We start from the raw sequence: 21799 nt of genomic DNA, 5'->3' as shown, positions 1-21799 counted from the left end.
CTCGAGATTTCAGCCCCCTTCCTTTAGCTGACTCCCCTCCCTCTCCTCCATAAGTCTGTTTGGACTCCGGGCCGTGCGTCATGCCGCGACACCTGAAGCGCACCTCGGTTCCGTTGCAGGACCGCATGGTTCCTTTGTAACTGGATCTACTTTTTTTTCTTCGTTTTTCTTGGAGGGATAGAGGGGCATGCTCTCCTCGTCTCTGGAGAACACTTGCAAAGAGGAGAAGATAGAACGGCGAGGGTGAGCAGCAGCGAACAGGAGGAGGGAGAGATCATCTCAGAGAGTGCAACTTCGGCTACTTGTAGATGTTCGATCAGACCACGACTATGGGCGATGGGAACCACCGCTGTGGACCCAACCCGCTGTGTCCGGACCGGATGGAGACCAAGTGCCGCGCCGAGATAGGGAGCCGGTCCCCGGTTCAGAGCACCACTGACACCCCGGGGACGTCGGCGTCCACCCCGACGTCCTCCAGCGAAGACGGACACGACAAACTTTTGGGAGTGGACCCCGACTACTGTCGGAGGATACTAGTAAGAGGTGAGTGAACGAAAACCGAACAAACACTGATTTATTCTGTGCGCCAAAACTAATTCTCAAACTGGGAATCTGTGGGAGTTTCCAGGAAACTGGGGCTATTTTTACGTCACTGTTGTTCTTTCCACAATTACGCCATTCACCCCGGATTAACACATTATAAAAGATGCATGTAAATATCTCTTATCTTCTAAACCGGGAACTTGATTGTGGAGTTGTTTGTTGCATCTCCCATTTAAAAAAGAAATTTGAAACACTGCTGTACAATATAATGAACCGAAGGAAGCTGATATTAGCACATTTAAACTTGAACGTGTCTCACACTTGAACTGATGTTAAACAATACAACACCTCTGATGCAGAGTGGACTACACAAAAAAGGCTCCTGTTGTGGTAAACAATAGGCTACTCTCACTTCCGTGATACATAAATGATTGTAACACCACACCAAACCACACCACACCCGTAGAGGGTAATTTAGAATAAAACTAATTCTAATATATAATTAAAGCACTTAAAACACATAGTCTTGCACGGTATATCAGCTGTGAACAACTCCTTCGTTCACTTGGAAAAATAAAGAAATTATTCGACAGATTAACAGTCAAAACAATGAATTAGTATATGAGTATTATTTTCCTCCAACATATAGTGGATGATTATATTTAACAAGAGCTGAAAGCAGAAAATATAACAAAGGAAAACGGTTGAGGATAATCAGGAGACATTTACTCCTGTAGGCTGTTTTATCAACAAAGGAGCTGAAAATAAAAAAAACATCATTCAACTCTTCATCGATAACCGCTATAAAGAGGTGTGTGTGTGTGTGTGTGTGTGTGTGTGTGTGTGTGTGTATGTGTGTTGGGCTACTTGTCAGTAGCTGATCGCCTTTGTGTGCCAACGTTATGTTAATGGCCATCAGAATAATATTTAATTTATCATGAGTGTCCACGCCCTCCTACTGGAGCTCTGTAGCCTCTATATGACAGTTTGAAAATAATTCTGAAAATTAAGTAAAATCACAGCAGTCAGAATAAACTTTTAAATTGAAGTGAACAAAATCTATTTATTTTAAAAACAAACTATATAATTATAGGTGATTTTGGAATTATATTTTCAAGTCTAAATAACTTCAAACATTTGTAGGCTATTTGATTTTACGTTTGCACGTTAAATTATGGAAAAATCAACTGCACATTAAATGTGTTATTTGCTTACAGGGAAGCTTAAAGGGTCCAGTGACACACAGAGAACTTACATCTGACTAGAGCTGCAGGTTATTTCATGTTATTTGCATTAAGGACCTTCGTAGTTATTATTTCAGCACGTAAACAGAAAGACTCAGTGAGGAGGAAAAACAGAATTCAAAATATATTATTATGTGAGGCATGTTTCGAATCACTGTGAAGTTTCCATGAAGCAGGTGTTTTGTATGTAATGATTTCCAAGAACAAAAACTCAGCAGGTTCCCTTCCACTAAGAATTCCGTAAAGAAAAGAAATAAATTGCAACTGGTATTTTTGTGCAACATTTTTTTTTTTTTTTTGCAGTGTAATTGTTTGCTGTGGACATAATCAATATATCGGGCTACCAGTCCTCGCTGTGTGGATATTATGGTTAGTTTTATCTTTTATTGAACGTGTAGCTGTGCGGTGTCCTGTGGCATATTCGCAAGCAGCTCGTTTAGTAAAGTGAACGTAACACAGAGAACGTGAGAGGAAGAGAGACACGAGGGGGGGAAATGGCAAAGAAGATTATACACGTGGATCTAGACACAAATATAATTTAAAACGGTCAGCTTCTTCAGAGCGTCGGTCAGTGCCAGAAGCGGTCTGTAATCGTATAGCAGCTCCAGGAATAGTCACAACAATGTCCCTTTTACGTTCATTATTACTATTGTTATATATGTATATAGTGCTGCTGTCACCTGTGAGACAGCTTTATATTAAATCCCTACTGCTGATCACATGAATTCCTTATGTTTGTCACATGAGATCTATCGGAGTTCATATAGTCGCTGGTTAATGCTGTCCCATCAGAGGAGGACGCGGCCTGTAGAAGGATCCGGGCTGTGCGCCGGGTTTTTGGGGGAGATATTTAACATTTTGGACTTGTAGCGAACGACGCCCGCAGATTTGTTTTTGAAGCTGAGTCTGGATGATTTTCTGCAGAGGCTGGGGGGGTCACCGAGAGGTCAGCGTGCATGCATACAGTCGCTGGTTTCCTCCTCTGCTCGCAAAAGTTTCCATTTGAGCTCTTGTTTTTTTTTTGTTGCCCTGGAGCTCGTGAAGAAGAAACTGTAAATTGTAAAGTCTGAATATTAGGAGGGTTTGTTGCCTCTCTGGTGAGACGTTACGCAAAGTCGTCATGGGTAAAGATGGAGGCCTGTGTTGTCATGTGGACCTGCAGACTAACTAAACACTGAGGGAGCAACATAACTCTGATTGAATAATACAGATCAGGGGCACTGACTTCTTTAACTCTTTTGGGCAAAAACTGCCCGCAGTTTTGCTTTTACGCACTGATTCTCTTCCTTTTATATATTTCCGAGTTAAGATAAAGGTTGAATGAATGGATGAATTCTCATTCCTCTACACCTGCTCTATTGGCTGGGCCGGTCTATTAAGTACATAGGTTTTTTTTACCTCTATATTACGACTCTTTGAAAGTACATGAATGCAAGCAGCTTTGCAGCAAGTCCAAATGTCCTTTTATAGCATAAATAAAATAAAATATATTAAATGTAAATTTAAGTTTTACTCTGTTAGAGGTATAGCCTTCCTATAGAAACACTATGGATCTTCGGGTCAATCAGTTTTGTTTCATATTTAATTCAGGGCTCTTCATATTTTATTGAATTGCATATTTTATGACCTCAAAACCTTGGACAAAGAGGACGTGTTGTCTTCCATTCAATGTGATAAATAAGGACAAATATTCCCGGCCACAGTTTATCCAAAACAATACAGAGATTTAACTGAAATCGCGTATTTAAAACCCCAGCATTTGTTCCATTACAGCAAAATTAAAGTAACGGTTGTCTTTTTTTTAACAGTGTAGAGACAATAACCTGAGGGCTCCTGTATCCAGGGCGGGGTGTCATGACCCGGATCTAGTCAGGATAGCTCTCTAATATTTTAATTTACTAGAACTGTTTAAATATAAGTTGTTTTTGTACGCTCACATTTTTCTTCTATTAAAATAAGTTCTGATTTTAAAGACTGATTGGAAATAAATATCAAAGCAGCCAATTTGTTTTAAAATAAATCATCTGAGGTTAATAGCAGTTAGCCAACAAACAAACCATCTATTATAAAATAAAATACAAACATAAAAAGCACGTTAACACCAAAAAGCCTGAAACTTCTTTAAGATAAAGTACCCTGATCAATGATAGGTTGTCCCCAAAACCAACACGCACCTTGTTGTTGTGGTTATACTGACGCACAGGCCAATAACTTTGGAAACAGTTGAGACTGACGCTTTTGATTGGCTCCAAATTCTTTGTCATGCAGAGAAATAAATCTATGCCACCTTTTGTGGAACAGCACTCATTGGAAAACACTTACTGACCCCGGACAGACACTCAGTGCTCATCGTCACTCCGATGTAGAGAAATGGGGGCAAAATTGAGCAGCATTCTCCGTGTAGGCAGCCTTTATTTTCATCACCATCTATTTCTAAAAATATTTCCATTAAAGCGCTCTAGCTGCAGTGGCGTTGTTTCAACGATTTGAATTCTCCAGCTAGGCCCAATGAAAACACAAGATAGTTTCATGTTAAGTACGCGTATAACTCACGCAGCCTGAGTCTGCAATCACGTGCGGAAATTACGCAGGCAGTGCGTGGGGGGTGGGATTTGCGGGTTTGATTTCATGGGGGGGGGGAAATATCAACAGCTAACATGAAAGTTGGAGTATACACCGTGATGTGGACGAACTGTTCAAGTTTGCCTTTATTATGAGCCACTGATTTAAGCGCAATGACAGAAAAGTGTTATTTTCGCCACATTTGTGAATATAAGCTACATCATGACAAAACGGTGTTTGACCACAGAGCACAAGTGTGTTATTATCGCTCCCTAGTGCTGACACACACACACACACACACACACACACACACACACACACACACACACACACACACACACACACACACACACACACACACACACACACACACACACACACACACACACGTAGTATGTTTATCTCAAAGACCTCCATTTTGTTTTTAAAGCCATTAGCCATATTAATATTAATATTTCATCTGTTTGGCACGATGCAGGCCTATAGATTCACTCCGTCCGTAAAGAAAGCTGTGTTATGTTTTTAACCCATTGAAAACCCCATTTTTTTTTTACTTCGGTTTTGGTTTTATTCCGAACAGACGCCAAAGGCACCATCCGCGAGATCGTGCTGCCGAAGGGCCTCGACCTGGACCGGCCGAAGCGCACGCGGACCTCCTTCACGGCCGAGCAGCTGTACCGGCTCGAGCTCGAGTTCCAAAGGTGCCAGTACGTCGTGGGCCGCGAGCGCACCGAGCTCGCGAGGCAGCTGAATCTCTCCGAGACACAGGTAAGGCTCTAGGAAAATGCTAATGATGCTTTAATAAACTTTAGATACAATGTGTCATCAACTGAGCTAAGTAGCCTAGCCGCTAGCTGCTAGTTAAGACCTGTATGATGTTTTTGGTAGCATGTTATTCTATGGCCCAGGTCAAAGGGTCATTTCGAATGTGTTTTGCCTATATTATTGAGTGGGTGACAGGTGTTTGGTGCCTTCAATTGGCTCCTCGGCCAATCAGAGTTGAAGAGTAGAGCTGCCCCGCCCAGAACACGCTCAGCTGCCTTGTGAAACGGTCACATCCGGGGCCAAAGCCAGGCTGAAGATGTTTACAATCCAAAACAAAGATTTGTAATGAATGAAACCTCTTTAGCCCTTATGGGAGAATTTACTTTACACAAGGAGGAATATTAAAGAACATCATCAACAAAGGACAGCGCATAATATAACATCGAACAGAACCATCATACAAATATATATGTGTTTATGATGCATGTGTGTTTTATGTTACGTTATATTATTTTAAGCAGATTAAAAATTCACCCATAAATACGCCACAGGGGTTTGGGCACGCGCCAAGGGCCTTAAATGGGCTTGAAGCCTTTATGGCCTTACGGCTTTAAGAAAACAAAAATGGTGTCCATATTTACATTAGAAATTATTATTAATTAAACATCGTGTACAATATTGCATGTGTGTGACAGCATACATCATGCGTAACGGTCAAATGTCGTTCCTATCTTGACAAAATATAGCCGAAAGCCAGAAGCAATGAGAAAAGCCCAAAAGAAAAGCATATACTCATTTAACTTCGAGGCTACTGAAATAAAAAAAAATGTCTTTGCTTCCAGCGCAGCACCCCAAAACACACTGTAACGTGTTTCCTTGTGCAGCTTCGTGTGTTTGTGTAACGTGAAAGGAAACGTGTTGCTGTCCGGTAGATCGGCCCGTCGGTGCATCCAGAGCTCCTCTCTACACACACTGCTGACATCCTATCGTCCCCGCGCGCTTCATTCAAACCTTCCTGCAGCGCCGCGAGCCCAACCCCTCTGTGTTTATTAGTGCGTCATCAGTTCCACACTTATTCACAGACTATAGCCTATAATACTGGAACGCTGCACTTTTTAAATATGCTAACAGTCATTTCCTGTCCCGTTTATAGAAGGGTGGACTTATTCAGTAATATTTCAGTGAACAGCTGCTGGTTATGAATCTAATTCCTTTTTTTTTACCCACACATCGAAAATAATATTATAGTCTCATACACTGCTCAAACATTGTAGTTTTCAACAAATGGGATCTTAACTTGTGAGATGTGTCTTTGTCAACACGGTGCAGATTTATAGAATAGTAATAATAGCGGTGACACGTCAGATTATTTTTAAGAGAAAACATTCGTGCAATAAACATAAATCTTGCGATCTGTGCATTATTGTACACAGTGTGGGCCCAAGAATGACGAGCTGCTGCTATTGGAGGTTTTTTTTTATTGCCTAAAAGCTGTCGACACGTTGTCAACAACACTGCGCTGACTTCATATCGAAGGTAGCAAAACCATGTGCGTGCATTGGATGCGTGCGCGCTGCCTCGCCTAAATCTTCCCATAAGTAAAACAACCCAATAAGTCTGCAGATGGCCCCTTTTCATTAAAAAAATAAAAAAACTCAAAGTAAATCCAAGAATTAAAATTAAAGTAGGTCAAACTGAGCCCATTTGTTTTGATGTCAACAATGTGTGAACCATGAGGCCTTTTGTGCTCTGCAGACTTTAACCACCTCTTAGAAAACACTTGTTGCAGGAGCTTTACGCATGGAGTACACCAACATTCATACCAACTCAAACATATAGTTATGCGTGCGTGTGTGTGTGTGTGTGTGTGTGTGTGTGTGTGTGTGTGTGTGTGCGTGCGTGTGTGTGGTTTTTGGGAGCACAGAGCAGCCACTGTGTCCCTCATTAGTGCTGACACTAGGGGTGTTAATGGGAGGGCCTCAGCTTCCTGCTGCTGCTGAGGAGACGCTGGGCCGCAGCGGATTGGCTGAAAGAAAACTGCCTGACCTTCAAGTGAGAACAAAATGTAAATAATAAAAGTGTCCGCAGTATAATGGCGTGAAACGCTGAACCCATCGCACTGAGTTTCCTCAATGCTATGTGCTATTGAAACAGCTTTTACGCGTGATCGAAATGCTTTTAGTTGGCGTTACTCTTCTTTCTTCCTATTATTATCTTCTTCCTATTCGTGGCGTTTGCATATTTAAGCAAATGCAACATTCAAGGCTAATCACGCAAAACAAATCACAAAAGGACAGATTGAGTTCTCTCAAAAGTTAAATAGGGTCCCTTTTAAAGTGAGTTGTTTTCCGGTGACTTAAAGTGTTTGTTGCTTCTTAGTTCGCTACTCAAGGTTTTCACGGGTTTGTCATGAAGTCATTTGATTTTCATGTTCAATTTATAGACCACTAAAGCAGCTCTTTTAGCAAACAGCTTCTCTAGGCTTTTAAAAAACATCTATTTTCTTTTGTCTGTCTATTTATCTATCTATCTACGGGACATTTAGTGTTTTCTAAGCCTTTTTATTTGTAATATTTCTATAAATACACGCTCCTTGGCCTTTCGCTGCTGTTCTACAGGTTTTTAAAGCGACATGGTTTCTTTTGGGAGTTAAAAAAACGTTTATTTCTTTCCACTTCGTTGTGTTTTGGGGTTTTCAAAAGGGACTGTGCGCTTGATTTCAAGGCAACAAAAGGAATTGGAAACTTGAAAAAGCTTGAGTTTTTGTCAAAAGTTGTCACTTTTATTCCGATTATATTCACGAATTGCAATCGAAACATTGACTTGTATGCATGCTGACCTGATGATATTTCGATAATCGAAAGTTTCGTTTTATTATGTTTTAACTAACTCGTTGTATACACAAAATAAGCTGCAAATAATAATAATGAGCTTTACATTTCGTTGTTTATTATTGTGCCAAACTCCTACAACTCTTTCTACCCAATACATCATGGAATCTTAAAGTAAGATTTTAACCCCAAAAAATCTGAAACAGAAATGTTTTCCATTAAAATCAAACAAGTGGACTTTCCTTTGGTTTTAGAAACAATAGCACCCAAAACATGATTAAAGCAAACTCCTTTTTTATAAACTTCTTTCTGAACGTGACAGGCCTCTTTATCTGTGACTGAAACACAAATACTAATTACAGTCATATGGGAGATTGTATCGTTAAGTGTTTTTTAACAATGTTTGGGGATTTGGGCATTGACCCATGGAGTAACTCCAATTAGTTTGGTCAGGTATTCAAACTGATCACGCAATGAGGCAGCAGACATTGGAAACACACACACGCAAAATGCAGAAGGGGCCAAAATCATCTAGACTTCAACAGAATTACAGAAGCAAAAGTGGATTATTTTAAAGACCATTTCAGATTATTATGTGATTGTTAGAAATAATTGGATTAAAGTGTCTTCAAAAGTGTCTCGCCAAGACGCACAGAACTTGGATCAAACATAAAACCTGAGGGATATTTTTAAACTTTGCCTTTCCAAATGTATTTCATGCGATTTTGCCGCAACTTTTATGGTATTTTTCTGTCTTAGAGAGGACATTTACGTATAATGAAACACTGACCATTGCGCACAATTTCTTCTCTTGATAAAGGCTCGGCCAGCGTTCAATGAACGGGTCGAAATACGAGCGAATATAATAAAACAAGTTCATTAAAGCGGAGTTTTATCATCTGGCGAAAAAAAGAAACAACTGCTTATCGTTTAAACTGCGCCGAGCTCATATTCAACACCGTTGCTCGATCAAACGCACATATTTCAAAGTAGCTCCACCTGCAGAAGAAGGAACCCAGACGCTTTCCTCCAAAGTCTCCTTCAAATCCACTTTAAACCTGTCTGAAAGCCGAGGAAGGAATACGGCTATGAGTTAACCCCTCTCTGATGTTTGAGTATTAAAGTGCAGCCGTGTACAGAAGAAGCGTGTCTTTGTCTCTTTAGCTGCAGCATCGTGAGAGCTGTAATCCTACCGCGGTAACGCGTTACTGAGCGACCCGTTACCGGCTCGGAGCTCTCCCTTCGTCCCGGCAGGTGGCTCCCCGCTACAGGGAAACACAGCTGGAGGGAAGGGGGTGCGCGGCGCGCACACACGCACTGAAACCTTGAACTAAAACATGAAAGCCCCTCAGTTAGTCTTTACCTTCATCTTTAGTTTGCTCATGGATGGGATGCTCTTATTGTGAAGGTATGTTTCCTGCATGTGGAGAAGGTTCATTCATATTATTTGTGAATCATGCGTGGCTCTAACTTTTACTGTTAGTTTCCTGTATTTTCTGTGTAAAGAGGACAACATGTAATTCACCTTTTCATCGTAAACGTCCTTTAAACCTCTTTAAGATGTACTTCTGGGTAATTAAATGAACATTTTGGAGGTTATTTCTCCTGTTTTGTTTACAATTAGCAGAATTCCACCATCTAAAAATGTGTGAAACTACTTCCTATTTCTTTTCTTTTTCTTTTTTTGCACGAAAAAGACAAAAGCTTTCACACATTCCTGGACGTGTCCTGCCTGCTCCGACAGGTTCCACAGTGTGACTTCAGGAGATTTTTGGGACACCCTCCTGTGTGGTCACTTTAAGCTCTTCCACAGTCCCCCTGAGTTGAGTGCAGCTGACGTATACGCTGCCATTGTATCGGTCTATTGTTGTATGCAGCCCTTCCATGGAGAAGCTATGGGTTTAATGGTGTCCGGGCTTTGTTAAACTGGTTTTTAATCCTGCAGCAAATGGGAGAGAGCACAGTGATGGAAACATGGTTAATCTCTAATGTAAAGCTTAGGGAACGATGCCCAGATGTGAGCAAATGTTTGCATTTGTTGTCCTTTTTTTGTCACAGATGTTGGAGGATATTGATTTGATGTAGTTCTGCTTTAAAGTCTGATGTGAAATTAAAAAAATTGTCAGATTTTTGTAAATTTAAAATGATCCAAGATATAAAAATATGAATTCTTAAATACCTTGTGTTGTGGTTTCTAATCACACAAACGTATATAAATTCCCCTTTTTTAAAATGTAGTTGTGAATTTAATGAGCTGTATTTACAATGTGCGGGGACGACCACCACTTTATCACTCAGACCCCGATGCGTTAGAGATGTGTGAGTTTGGATTTGAACATACTGCATGTGTGTATGTTGGACTGTTTTTGCGTGAGTCTCTTTCATGTTAACACCCTCAGAGCAGTTCACATAGAGTTGAGCCGGCTCTTAAACCTTTTCATCCAGAAAACACCTGCCTCACTCAGGTCATTGTAGATGTGTTTGCAGGAGGGTGGGGGGGGGAAGTTAAGCAACTTGAGCTTAAATCCACAGTTTGGTTGTGAAGTTGACAATCAACATAAACTCAAGAACTAAACTGAAACGATGTACCTGCTCTTAGAATAGAGACATTTTAGAGGAATATATCACAGTTTGCTAAAGTTTAGACGTGTGGCTGTAAATCTACCGACTCACACTTTTTTTTTTTTTTTTAATATAGTGAAGGCGTTCATTCCATGGATGTTGTCATTGTGTCAGAAAGTGAACAGTCACTTCAGCAGCGACCTTTACTGATTTACCTGCCGAAAACACATTTTTAGTTGGTGTAACAGGTGTTCAAGTCATCCGAGATCAGCGTCACACTCGCGCTCATGTTCTGTCTGCTGTCGTTTCTCTTTGATACCAAACAGCCCGGAGCGCAGTTCAGTGACGGCTGTGAAAACTTTTAAAGGATTCTTCTTGTAGCCGTCTTCTATATATTTTGTTGCCTCGTGGTTTTCTATAACTCAGAGGGGAGGTTAGAGGTAGAAAATAAAACGTGTTCGTAGTATTGTTATGAGAGTAAGGCTCTAAACAAACAATGTGATCCGTTTATGACCTCTTAGGAAACCTAGTAAGTCTAAATTCCCCGTTAAGAAGTTACACCTGCTTGTGCAACGAGTCTCAAATTGAATCTAGAAGCAATTGTGTGCATTAAGGATTATTGTAGTGGTAAATGTACACAGGAAACGCACAAAAAAGGACTTTTGGTACCACGTATTGTAGGAAATCTGTGTTTTCCACATGACAAGTTGTGTTTGTGTGTCTGCGTACGGTGAATGTCCCCGTTGTGTGTATCGACGGCCCAGACAGACGTTGTCTGGCCACTTGTCTGGAGCGTAGATGACGTAAAGCTGTGCAGATGTAGCAGAGAGGAGGCAGCACAGTACGGGGATTGTCCAAACACTTAGAATAGAGAGAGAGATAGGAAGGGACACAGACAGACAGACAGACAGACACTTGCTGCTTTGTGCTTTCAGTTGAAATGTTTGGTTGTGTAGAGAAACCAACTCTTTCCTCTTTAGTCCGCGGTGACCTAAAGCGAGAGCATCATCCTCAGAACGGGAACCTTCGTCCGATTGGCTGACGGTCCGGAAGAAAGACCTGCGAGGCTCTGATTTATCTAATCAGTTGATTAGATAATCAGGAGGACATATCAGCAATTATCTCGCATTTGCCTTTGTCCTTAATCACTCGCTCAATCTGAATTGACTCGTTTCATCAGCTTCTGGCAGAGTGAAGTGTGTGTGTGTGTGTGTGTGAGGCCAAGGATGGTGTAATTTTCCAAACATACGGAGGACCGTGTAATCCTTCAACTGACGTGAAAACAGGAATATCAGCCACATTGGATACAAGAGGTTTTCACTTTTCACACAGTAGCACACACACACACACACACACCCACCCAAGACAAAGTGATGTTACTGTACATAAAACATTGCATTCACAGATGAATGGATGTGACCTCTTCTGTCCTCATACTATGCAGCCCGGGAGTAGCCGTAGAGCGAAAGAACAAATAAATCGATAATACGATTTCTTAATTTGTCTGCACAAATTGGTGGCCTCAATTCAATTGAAACCCAGGTTTTGGTGAACTTGTTTGCACAAAATAGGCGTATGTAGGTGAGCCAGTAGAGACCAGCCGCTCTACCTTGAAGCATGTCGTGCAGTCCACCTGCTTCAAGTATAGTTAAGTTGATAATAAGCTTGCCAGGCAACATTACAGATGTCCACCGGTAAAGTTTTCCACGACCTTCCAATCGACCAACTGCAAAGCCGATGGCGTCCTCTCAGTCAGCATATTGCCGACGATATAATCCACAAGCTCTCGATATCCTCGTTAATTGCCTTTAACTGGCGATAATCCCTTGCAAGGCGATTGTTGTCAACGTGTTTTTGAAAACAAGATAAAGTGAAGCTTAATTGAAAAGTCTCCATCTAATAGCTATCTACAACCAACGACAATGTTTTTTTATCTCTATGGCTGCCACCCCAGCTTCAAATGTAACCTTTACCTCCGGTGAGGAAAAACTCCCCCCGGAAAAACCTTTAACAGTGAACGTCAGGAAGAGCAACAGAGGATGGATCCCTCTTCCAGACATGTAAAAGATGTTGTGTGTGTACCGAAACAAAATAGAGGAATAAAAGCGTGACATGCATTTAAATTATGAGGCAGCAGAATTGTTTTTGAGACCTCTGTGTCTTGCTTTTGCCAGCTGTGACAAAATCAAATATGATTCCTAAAAGAACAAAAACCAAACGCGAGACACTTTGTCATTTTCTTGGCCGAATGCGATTCGAGTGACTGCGGGGTGACATCCAAGAAAAATCATGGACCATATTCAAACCCCTGCTGGTTCCTTCTGTGAATGAGTGCAGCACATCTCTAGCATTACAGTACGAGAAGGAAGGCGGCGAAGGCTGTTATCTGGACCTGGTGGGGTTCACTCGGGCGGTGAATGCACGGAAGAAGAAAGGGAGGGGTAGCGGGAGAGAGGTGGGCCCGATAACAGTCCCAAGTGCTTTCGCGTTAAGGAGGATTAGGCAGTCATATCTACCAGCGATTCTATAAGACGGGGTTAACCCCTGACTGAACCTGCCTGGACATGTGCTGCAGTGATGGAGGACCACAGCGGGTTTATTCGTACAAAGTTTCGAGGCTTTAGGGTCGGGTAAAATGTGGTGGTGGTGGTGGTATTGGCCCAGATATGTATGTATGAAAATGACTTGAGGAGCAGAATCAGGCTGTTCGGATCACGTTTGTCATCTATGGATTTGCAATCTTAACACTGATGGATTGGAGAAAAAACAAAACAAAGAAAGATTTGGGTCAGTTTGTACAGTTTCAGAACGCGATCTCAATGCTGCTTTAAGACTAACTCCTTAATGCCAGAGAATATCATTTGGGTGCAGAAATACTTAAACCAGTTTATTCCTTCAAAATCCCAGAAACAATACTCGTTTTGTACTATAACCTAAATGAGTCTTTGAATGGTGTATTTAATCACAACAAGTTGAAAAAGATCTTTTCAATGTATGAAGTTAGATAGATAATCAAATGTCAACAAATATGTTTAATATCGAACACCGTCTCCTGTAAATAAAATGGAGTAATAAATGAATAACTAAAGTTTTCTGGGAAAACTTTTCCGTCTAATTTTCTTGAACCACTGATCCGTCAAATGGATCCGCTAACCTGAAAAGTAAAAGTAAAATCGTCAAACAGCCTCCTGTAATTGGCGCTAGCATCATTAATATTATCTGCAATAGTTGTGAAGGAAAGACGGATGTGTTGCTCCATCACACACCATTGAGTAAGTCATTGGTTCCGCCCTTTTGCTTTTTGGTTCCTTTAATAATGGCGACCGCCGGTTCGTCTCACACGGCGCAGCTTGAACACACACTGGTTTCCATTGGTGCATTACATTACATATAGTTGAGTATCCACTGGTGTGTTACACACGGTTGAATGGCCGCCGGTCCGCCTGGTACAGTAAAAGAGTTTTCATTGTGTGCTGCGGCTCATCACATGCCTGGGATCAGGGGGTCTGAACAGGGTCACAGCGGGAGCACCGGGCTGCTGGAGGGGTCATGGAAAGTGTGAAAGACTGTCACCAAGTGTCCTTCTTAAAGACTTTACCGTCACAATCCTGCATTATTGGCAGTCAACAGCCGGGCAGTGGAACGTTATGTCACATTATATGTTTTCGTTAATGCCCTCCGTCGTCTTATAGCTTAGGTCAGTTGAGCTTTATTGCATCGCAGTAAAGTGATTAAAAAAACAGAGTGATATACAAGAGACAGAAGCATCTAAACAAACAAACATCGTCTTTGTTCCACCTTTAACATGTTGGGACGGAGCTTAGCTGGTTTATTGTATGGACACACATGGATGCCCAGTTGATCCGTACACTGGGTCTTGATCAGGCTTAACCTTTCTACCTCTAGCCCAGTTTGCCTCTGCTCTCATTGCAGCTGTCTGGATTCACGGCGCAGGCCTCTGATTGGCTGAACTCTGGCCGACTGGTCCGTGTGTTCATGCGTGCCGGCCTGATCATCTCTCCCTGACCTTCAATCTACCCCGCCCTGCATACATTTACCCCCATCCTCTCATTTTTAGCCCCTACCTTGTTGTTTTCATCCTTCATCTGGCCCAGAGACGTCCCGCCTCTCTCTGATTCTGTCCTCTTGCTGCACAGCTGCTTCTTGCTTCCTTAATGTGATGTATTTCCAGATTAGATGAAAGACAGTTTCATTTGATAGTAGTTGTGGAAGTGTGACATTTTTATGTGCATGCCGATGATTACACAATGAGTTAGTTGTTTCCCTTTTTTAAAAACATTTTTAATATGTTTTTATAATAACTAGACCCCATTAATTGACCTGTAACGATAAGATTACAATGAATTAATTACGTCAACGCAGCATAGTTACAAAGTGCTTAACATGCTCACCATGGAATACAACAAAACCATTTTAGGGAATGGTCAGCGAGAATGAAATGAAATACAAAAATTGTGAAAATACCAGTTGATACAGGTAGTTTTATTTTTTTATTTTTAATGTGGCAGCTGACCCAATAGTGAGGGGGGAATTGTTTCACTGTATAGGAGCTAAACCATGATTTGTCTTGAACAAAGACACTTTGTGTCGTCAATAAGTCTAAACTTGAATTCCAAAACGATATCCCATCAGATTGATTGCTACAAAATCCTATTCTAAAATGTTCACATCATCTTTCTGAAAATATACACATTTAAACCACTTTTTGTGTCACCCTTTATATATTTCTCCAATCATTTAAATGAAAAGTAAGAGGAAAAAGGAAAAATCTTTGTTCACCCAACACTCCTGCTGCTTTGCAAATCATAAAAATATAATTTGACAATTATCAAAACATAAGCAATCATTCTTTAAGATACAATTTACACATAGAAATAATGTAATACCTCTTCTAATTGTCAAAAAATCCCATCAAAAGACCAAAACCAACAATGAATTGATCCGACTAATACGCCAAAGCCTGATATATTTGATTCCTTTGTGCCACAGAGCTCAATGATAGAAACACATTATTGTGTCCCACAGTTGCACTGTTCTGCTGCTGTAAACACCCACTAGAGCACCACATGTGTATTCATCCGCAGGTGAAAATAGTCCCCAACAAATGCACTATTCTCTCCTGTTTGAGTGATCTTTGCTAAAAACGACAGTGCCCAGCTGATTTGGGAAATTACTGAGCCTTAAAGAAAAGGAAAAAATAAGATTTAAGCATTTGTAAAGATTTACATGTTCAGTAGTAATCGAGGACGATCCCCATTAAAGGTGTTCTTGACCTAAAAACACAATGACATGGATGTTTACGTCGGATCCAGGTTTTTCCGCCCCCCCCCGTCTCAGTCCTAACCTCTTCACCGGGGCTCTGTGCCCCGGCCTCGCCCCCGGTAGATCAGAGTGCAGCGGGGCGGGGTGCAGAGGGCGAGGCCGGGCCAGATGCAGGTCACACCAGATCCAGATCTACCTCGGTAATCTCTGCCCCAGCTCTGAACCCTGGATCCCATTAAAAAGGATTTACATCCAATAGTGTAGATGTACCAAAGGCAGCTTTGCTTTCTTCTCCTCTCATCATTTTTCCACCTCTAATAAAATTCCAGTAAAACACTAGCAAGCTATTTGTCCCCCCCCCCCCCCCCCCCCCCAATGGATAGGAGGACTGCGATGAGAACTGAGGCCCGAGCCACACCCACAGCATGGGGATAAAAGGAGGGGGATTGGTGGGGAGTTTCATCTGTCGTGAAAGCTTTTAATGGGATGTGGGTGTTTGGTTGGCGGTGGCGCATGAGTCTCTCCGAGAGAGATTTCATAGAGGCAGTGTGTGAGCTAACGAGGAAGAAATACAGAAGCAGCTACACAGAGATCATTGCTGCTGCTTATTCCACCCTGCTGTCACCCCTCCCTCCCTCCCTCTGGTCTCCATCCCCACTATCCCTCCCTCTGTGCCTCTTTCGGGTTTTTACAGTAAGACTTGCTAGCGTCGTTATTCCTCTCTGAGCTGCTGGATCCACTCCGATCCCATTATTTGTGTCATGGTCAGTAGTCGAAACTATGGTCTCACTTGCCCTCGCTGCCCGTTGAGCCTTTAGAGTGCAGTGATACTACAGTTATCAGCAGCCAGCCCGATTGCCTCCACACAAACGACGGCTATGTTTGGCTTCTAACTTCTGCCACCCAATTAGGCGAGCCTCCTCGTCACTGTTTTAGAAGATGAACTGGTGCCAGCGGCACGAAGGTGCAGTGGTGACGCGCTACAGATGAGAGAGGAGAGAAGAAGAATCACCAGGAAATAGGTCTCCTGGTGTAGTCCGGCTTTCATGCAGGAGACCAGAGCTTGCACCCAGTCACAGACTTAATTTAACTTTATTTATAAAGCACCTTTCATACAATCATGCAGCTCAAAGTGCTACACAGAGCGAGATTAAAACAGCACAGATAAAATAAAATTAGAATAAAAAAAACAAAAAAAAGAATGAATAAAATGGAAACAAAATAAAATAAAAAAAGAAATTAAATTAAATAAAAATTAAAAATAGAAATTAAATAAAAACAAAATAATAGACGGCAATAAAATATAATTTTCCAGACTAAAAATGTCAACAATAAACATTGAAATGTTTAACTAAATAAAATTCACTAAGATTGATAGAAATTAATCTGTAATCAATGTTTGTCTTTTCTTATCTCTCACCTCGGGACCCTTTCCTACCAAGTGTTTTAGTTGATTAACATTAAATAGATCAACCACAGTTTATTTGCCAAAACCTCGATCTTGAACATTCGTTAACATGAACAGAACATCACCGTTTAAGTTGATGTGGGAGTTTGATATTACAGCTGTGACAGACCTTTAGATGTGACCGGCCTGTTGGTTCTTGGCCCGTCGTCAGGACTGGTCAACATTAAAGCATTTCTAAATTGACATGCCTATTGAAAAGTGCCCATGCTGTTCTGCAAAGAGTCCTTACTCTGTCAAACACACAACTAGTTAGCCTGGTGTCTCAGCCTTTCACCATTATTTTAAACGGCTCCAAAGAAAGCACAACTCTACAGCAGATATTTTCATTGCAATTCAAATTCAATTCAAGAGAAACTCCAGTGAAATGTTAGCACTTTCAGCGACAAATGTGTTTTGTCCTCACAGCTTCTGCAGCACCATCCATGATTACCGAAAACCTACGAAAAGAGACAAGAAAGTAGTGAGTCGTGTAGAATGATTTAGCTTTCCCCAGATGTCAAAGTTTAGTTGTACCGGACTAACTCTAACCCTAATTTAGGAGCAGGCTGCGGTGAAACTATAAGAACTAATTCAGAGTGTTTGAAGATTTGTAGTCTGTGAAACTGAGACCGTATACAATCTTTCCATATCGCACCAAAGCGGTTGTTTTCCACCCACAGATACGAGGATCTCGACCCACAAAGGCCCATTAACAGAGCAGTCGTACTGATTTAATGGGATCATGTGAGAGGTTTGCTCACTGAAAGTGTGTGTGTGTGTGTGTGTGTGACTGATGTATGTTCAGGACACACGTGACCTCTGTTAGTGTGTGTGTGTTGTACCTTTTTAATGGAGGCTTTATACATTGCTCGTTTATGAAATGCCAAACTACCGACCCTTCACAGGCTTACGCATTTCTGCTGTTACAGGAGTTTCCATAAATCGTCAGCTTCCGATCCCCACGTATCGGGGATTAGATTAATGGATTTCTACGAAAGATTGCGAAGAGGCTGATGGTCAGTCTGTCGTGTGCGTGAATAACTTTCCCTGTAGTGTTGGGTAAACACAGTTGTTGTGCGGTGTAACACATTTCATCCGTGGAAACGATATTATTTTGCTTATTTGTTGTCTTCATTGACAGATTAAAAGATTTTATTAATGCTCTAATAACTTTTAACACTTTAATCAACATCACAATGAAGCAACTTCCTGGTTTTCAGATGCGATTGAACTAACTAACCAATCGGAAGCTCAGAAGATAAAACTTGCCCCAAAAATCACTGATTCTCGCTCCTCAATGGGACGATTGGCTCTTTATCCGTTTGATTGCATTCTCAATTGAGGATGTTTTGAGTTCAGGAAAGATGGCGGAACAAATAAAGACATTTGGAGACATTATACTTGAGCTTCAGGAAATCAGGATGGGCATTATTTCCCTATTTTATGACATTATTTGATGATGAAAGCAACAACGATCACTGGTGTCAGAAGGATTGTAAATATTTAACTCAGTAAAAATGACTCTGACCTACTTATCATACATTCCCTTATGAAGCTTACAATAATGATTAAGCTAGAAAAAAAGCAGAAGATTGGTTGCATCTTTTTGTGAGTGATTTAAAATATAATTGTTTTCAATTGTCATCAAATTTTAACTGTGTATCATAAGAGATTGCTCATATTTAATTTCAATATGACAACTAGATGAAACTCCTACAGTGCGACCCACCGCCCTGCACGCCGCAGAGTGAAACTCGGTCAGGGTCGTATCCATATTTCATGTGTGCGATTCCTCTCTGAGGTGGCTCTCCGTGCAGCGATCCGCTGTGACCCCGGCGTGCCCTCCGATCAGCGTCCCACCAAGCCCACGACTTTGCCGCACGCCATACATTAAAGCTGCGCCGCACTCCATCAATTAAACAAGCCGAACAAGGACAGGCAGAGTTCACGGAGCTTCTTCTCGATCTGCTGCGATCTGGTGGCGTGACGGCTCGTGTGGAGAAACTCTTAACGTTTTTTTTTCTGCCGTGAGAGAAGGCGATGTTGCAGATTATGACTTTTTTTTTGTTTTACGTTTTCCCATGATTTACGTTGCATTTGCATACTTCTGTTCCCCATCTTCTCGAGCTATATTTAGACTTTTGCACACATACTATTCCCACTCTGCTGTATAGCTTTGATATCACTGCCCCGTCCCCTTATGGCCATGTCCACCGTTCTAGCCTGTTAGGGTCTTGAAGTGTGAGAAGAGGTAGAGTGCATGGGACCAACCATGATCAGATGTGCAGAGAAAAACAACAGTTGATCCAATGGCTGGTGCCGGGGGGGGATTACGGCATCTCCGCTTGTTCTGCACGGATTAATGCGTGTATGACCGCTTTACTGCTAAGGTGTTGCGTGCTCTCGGAGCACGCTGCAGCAGAGATATGCATCAAAGCAAGAGGTCACAAAGATGTCAGCTGCACGTGTGTTCAGCCTGTGCAAACTTATTAACTTTTGGGCATGTAAAGAGGATAATGTCAGGACGGGTTAGTGTTCGCGTTAGTGAAACATCGGCGATCTGCACACGTTATGACGTTAGATAGAGAAGAAAACGATGTGAATAGTTCATGAGTTATGTATCGCTTTTAGCAGTGGAAGCTTTGTGGTATGTTGTAAATAACTTTACAAGAACATCAAGAACTTCTGTCTTCCGTGATGACAAGCCTTTTGTAAAGTTTTTCTTCTGATTTCACCGATTTCTACCGCTGACAAAGTGTTTGATTGGGACCCAACTGAGTGACTCTTTCCTCCTGGTTGTTTCAGGTCAAGGTTTGGTTCCAAAACCGGCGGACCAAGCAGAAGAAGGACACCACCAAGGATTCGGACAAGCGCTCGTCCTCTTCAAACGAGTCGTTGGCCACCTGCAACATCCTGCGCCTCCTGGAGCAGGGCCGCCTCCTCTCGGGCCCCGTCCCGCCGCCGAACTCCCTCCTGGGGCCCCCGCATCTGGGAAACGGCTCCCTGCTGAGCAGCCCGGGCGGAGGCTCCTCCACCTCTCCGGGGATCAGCAGCAGCACTCCTCCCAACTCCCTAATAGGGGGGAATTTCGGGCTGTCGCTGCCCTCGCTGGGCGGCACCCCGCCCTCACCGCGGCTGGGCCTCCCGCCGCCGCACTCCCTCTGCTTCTCCATGCCGCTGCTGGGGGGCGCCCATCATGAACTGACATCCGCCTACGGCTGCGGCTCTTCCGCTTTTGAGCCGTACATGCGGCTGGACAGGAAGGAGGCAGATCTGGGAGGGAAGAAGACGGTTTCTTAAGTAACGTGTCCCTCTTTTAGGACACCAGGGGGGGCTGGGACTTTGATGGAGGGCGTTTGTCCTCAGATGTTCGCTCTGCAGCCTGTTTGACATTTGAGCAGTCAGGGGGGGGAGGAAGAAACCTGGATCATGAGAAATGTGGAGAGTCCAGGTTCTGTGTGGCACCATTTTGTGCCACAGAACTGTTGGGAACACAAAATGGTGAAAAAGAGACTCCCACATAAAAAAAAAGAAAAAAAACTTGTGAATTTTTGCAAAAATGCTGTGTGTGTGTGTGTGTGTGTTTTGCGCGAAACCTGACAGACAGCTGTTTTTATCACCACTCTCTTCGCAGTGGTTTCAAGTGACTCTTCACTTTTTGTCCAGTGAGTGTGTGTGTGTGTGTGTGTGCGTGTGTGCGTGTGTGTGTGTGTGGTTTTCTCTCTATACAGGCCTTCATTTACTGTTCAGGAAACAAAAAAATACTTGACATAGATAGTTCAGATTGAATCAGAGTCTGAACGAGGAGAGAGGTGTTTCAAAGACAGCAGTTTGTACACATTTCAGTACAAGTGGCCATGTTTGATTTTTAGTTAATGTGCTATCACAACACTGAAAAAAAAAAAAAAAAAAGAATCGTAGCATTTAATATCAGTCTGTTTGGTGTCCAGCAGTAGCTTTTGTAAATTCTTTATTTGGTTGTGTTCATGTATGAAATAATCTGTGGTAGAATCTGGACAAATGGTGCAAAAATCACATATCTAGACCCGATAATATAAAAGAACATGAGAAGAGAACACTGGTTAGACTGGTTGCCGAAGCATTTATGGATGAAGCTTCGGAGGTGCTACACTTGTGTCCTCCAAACGGAGACATTACCTTTTGAACCCAGATTAACTTTTCAATCTTTGGTTCACTGAAATGTCTTTTAAGAGACACTCCTGTTAAGTAAGACTCAATGTGAAGAGTTTTGAAACATCTGGCCAGGTCCAGCAGTCGATCCAGAGGTTTCTGTTTTGCATTTAGTTTATCAGTGTGGTTGAGTCTAGAGCTGCAACGATTAGTCGATTAATCGATTCGTCCATCGAAGGAAAATTTGACTTTTTTTGATAAAACTACCAAACATTCCAGTTCCAGCTTTAAAAGAAACTGACAATTTGCTGTTTTTCTTTGTCATACATGGCAGTAACTCGCCACAGCATCTGACAAATTGTGATTTTTAACTTTTTATTCTTGAACATTTCACAGACTAAACGATTAATCGATAATGAAAATGATCGTTG

General features: G+C 42.0%; 1 protein-coding gene across 1 annotated transcript; it reads left to right on the top strand.

The window, feature by feature from the left end:
• Window positions 1-308: 308 nt before the first annotated feature.
• vax2 (ventral anterior homeobox 2) lies at window positions 309-20537 on the top strand (the record flags this gene model as incomplete). The annotated part of the gene is made up of 3 exons (XM_079184733.1): window positions 309-543; window positions 4930-5117; window positions 20043-20537. The coding sequence occupies 3 exons, from the start codon at window positions 309-311 to the stop codon at window positions 20535-20537; spliced, it is 918 nt and encodes a 305-aa protein (XP_079040859.1).
• Between the last annotated feature and the right edge of the window lie 1262 nt (window positions 20538-21799).

The sequence above is a fragment of the Pholis gunnellus genome (genome assembly GCF_910591455.1).
Source record: "Pholis gunnellus genome assembly, chromosome: 23".
NCBI lineage: Eukaryota > Metazoa > Chordata > Actinopteri > Perciformes > Pholidae > Pholis > Pholis gunnellus.
This window is presented reverse-complemented; position numbering and strand designations above follow the sequence as displayed.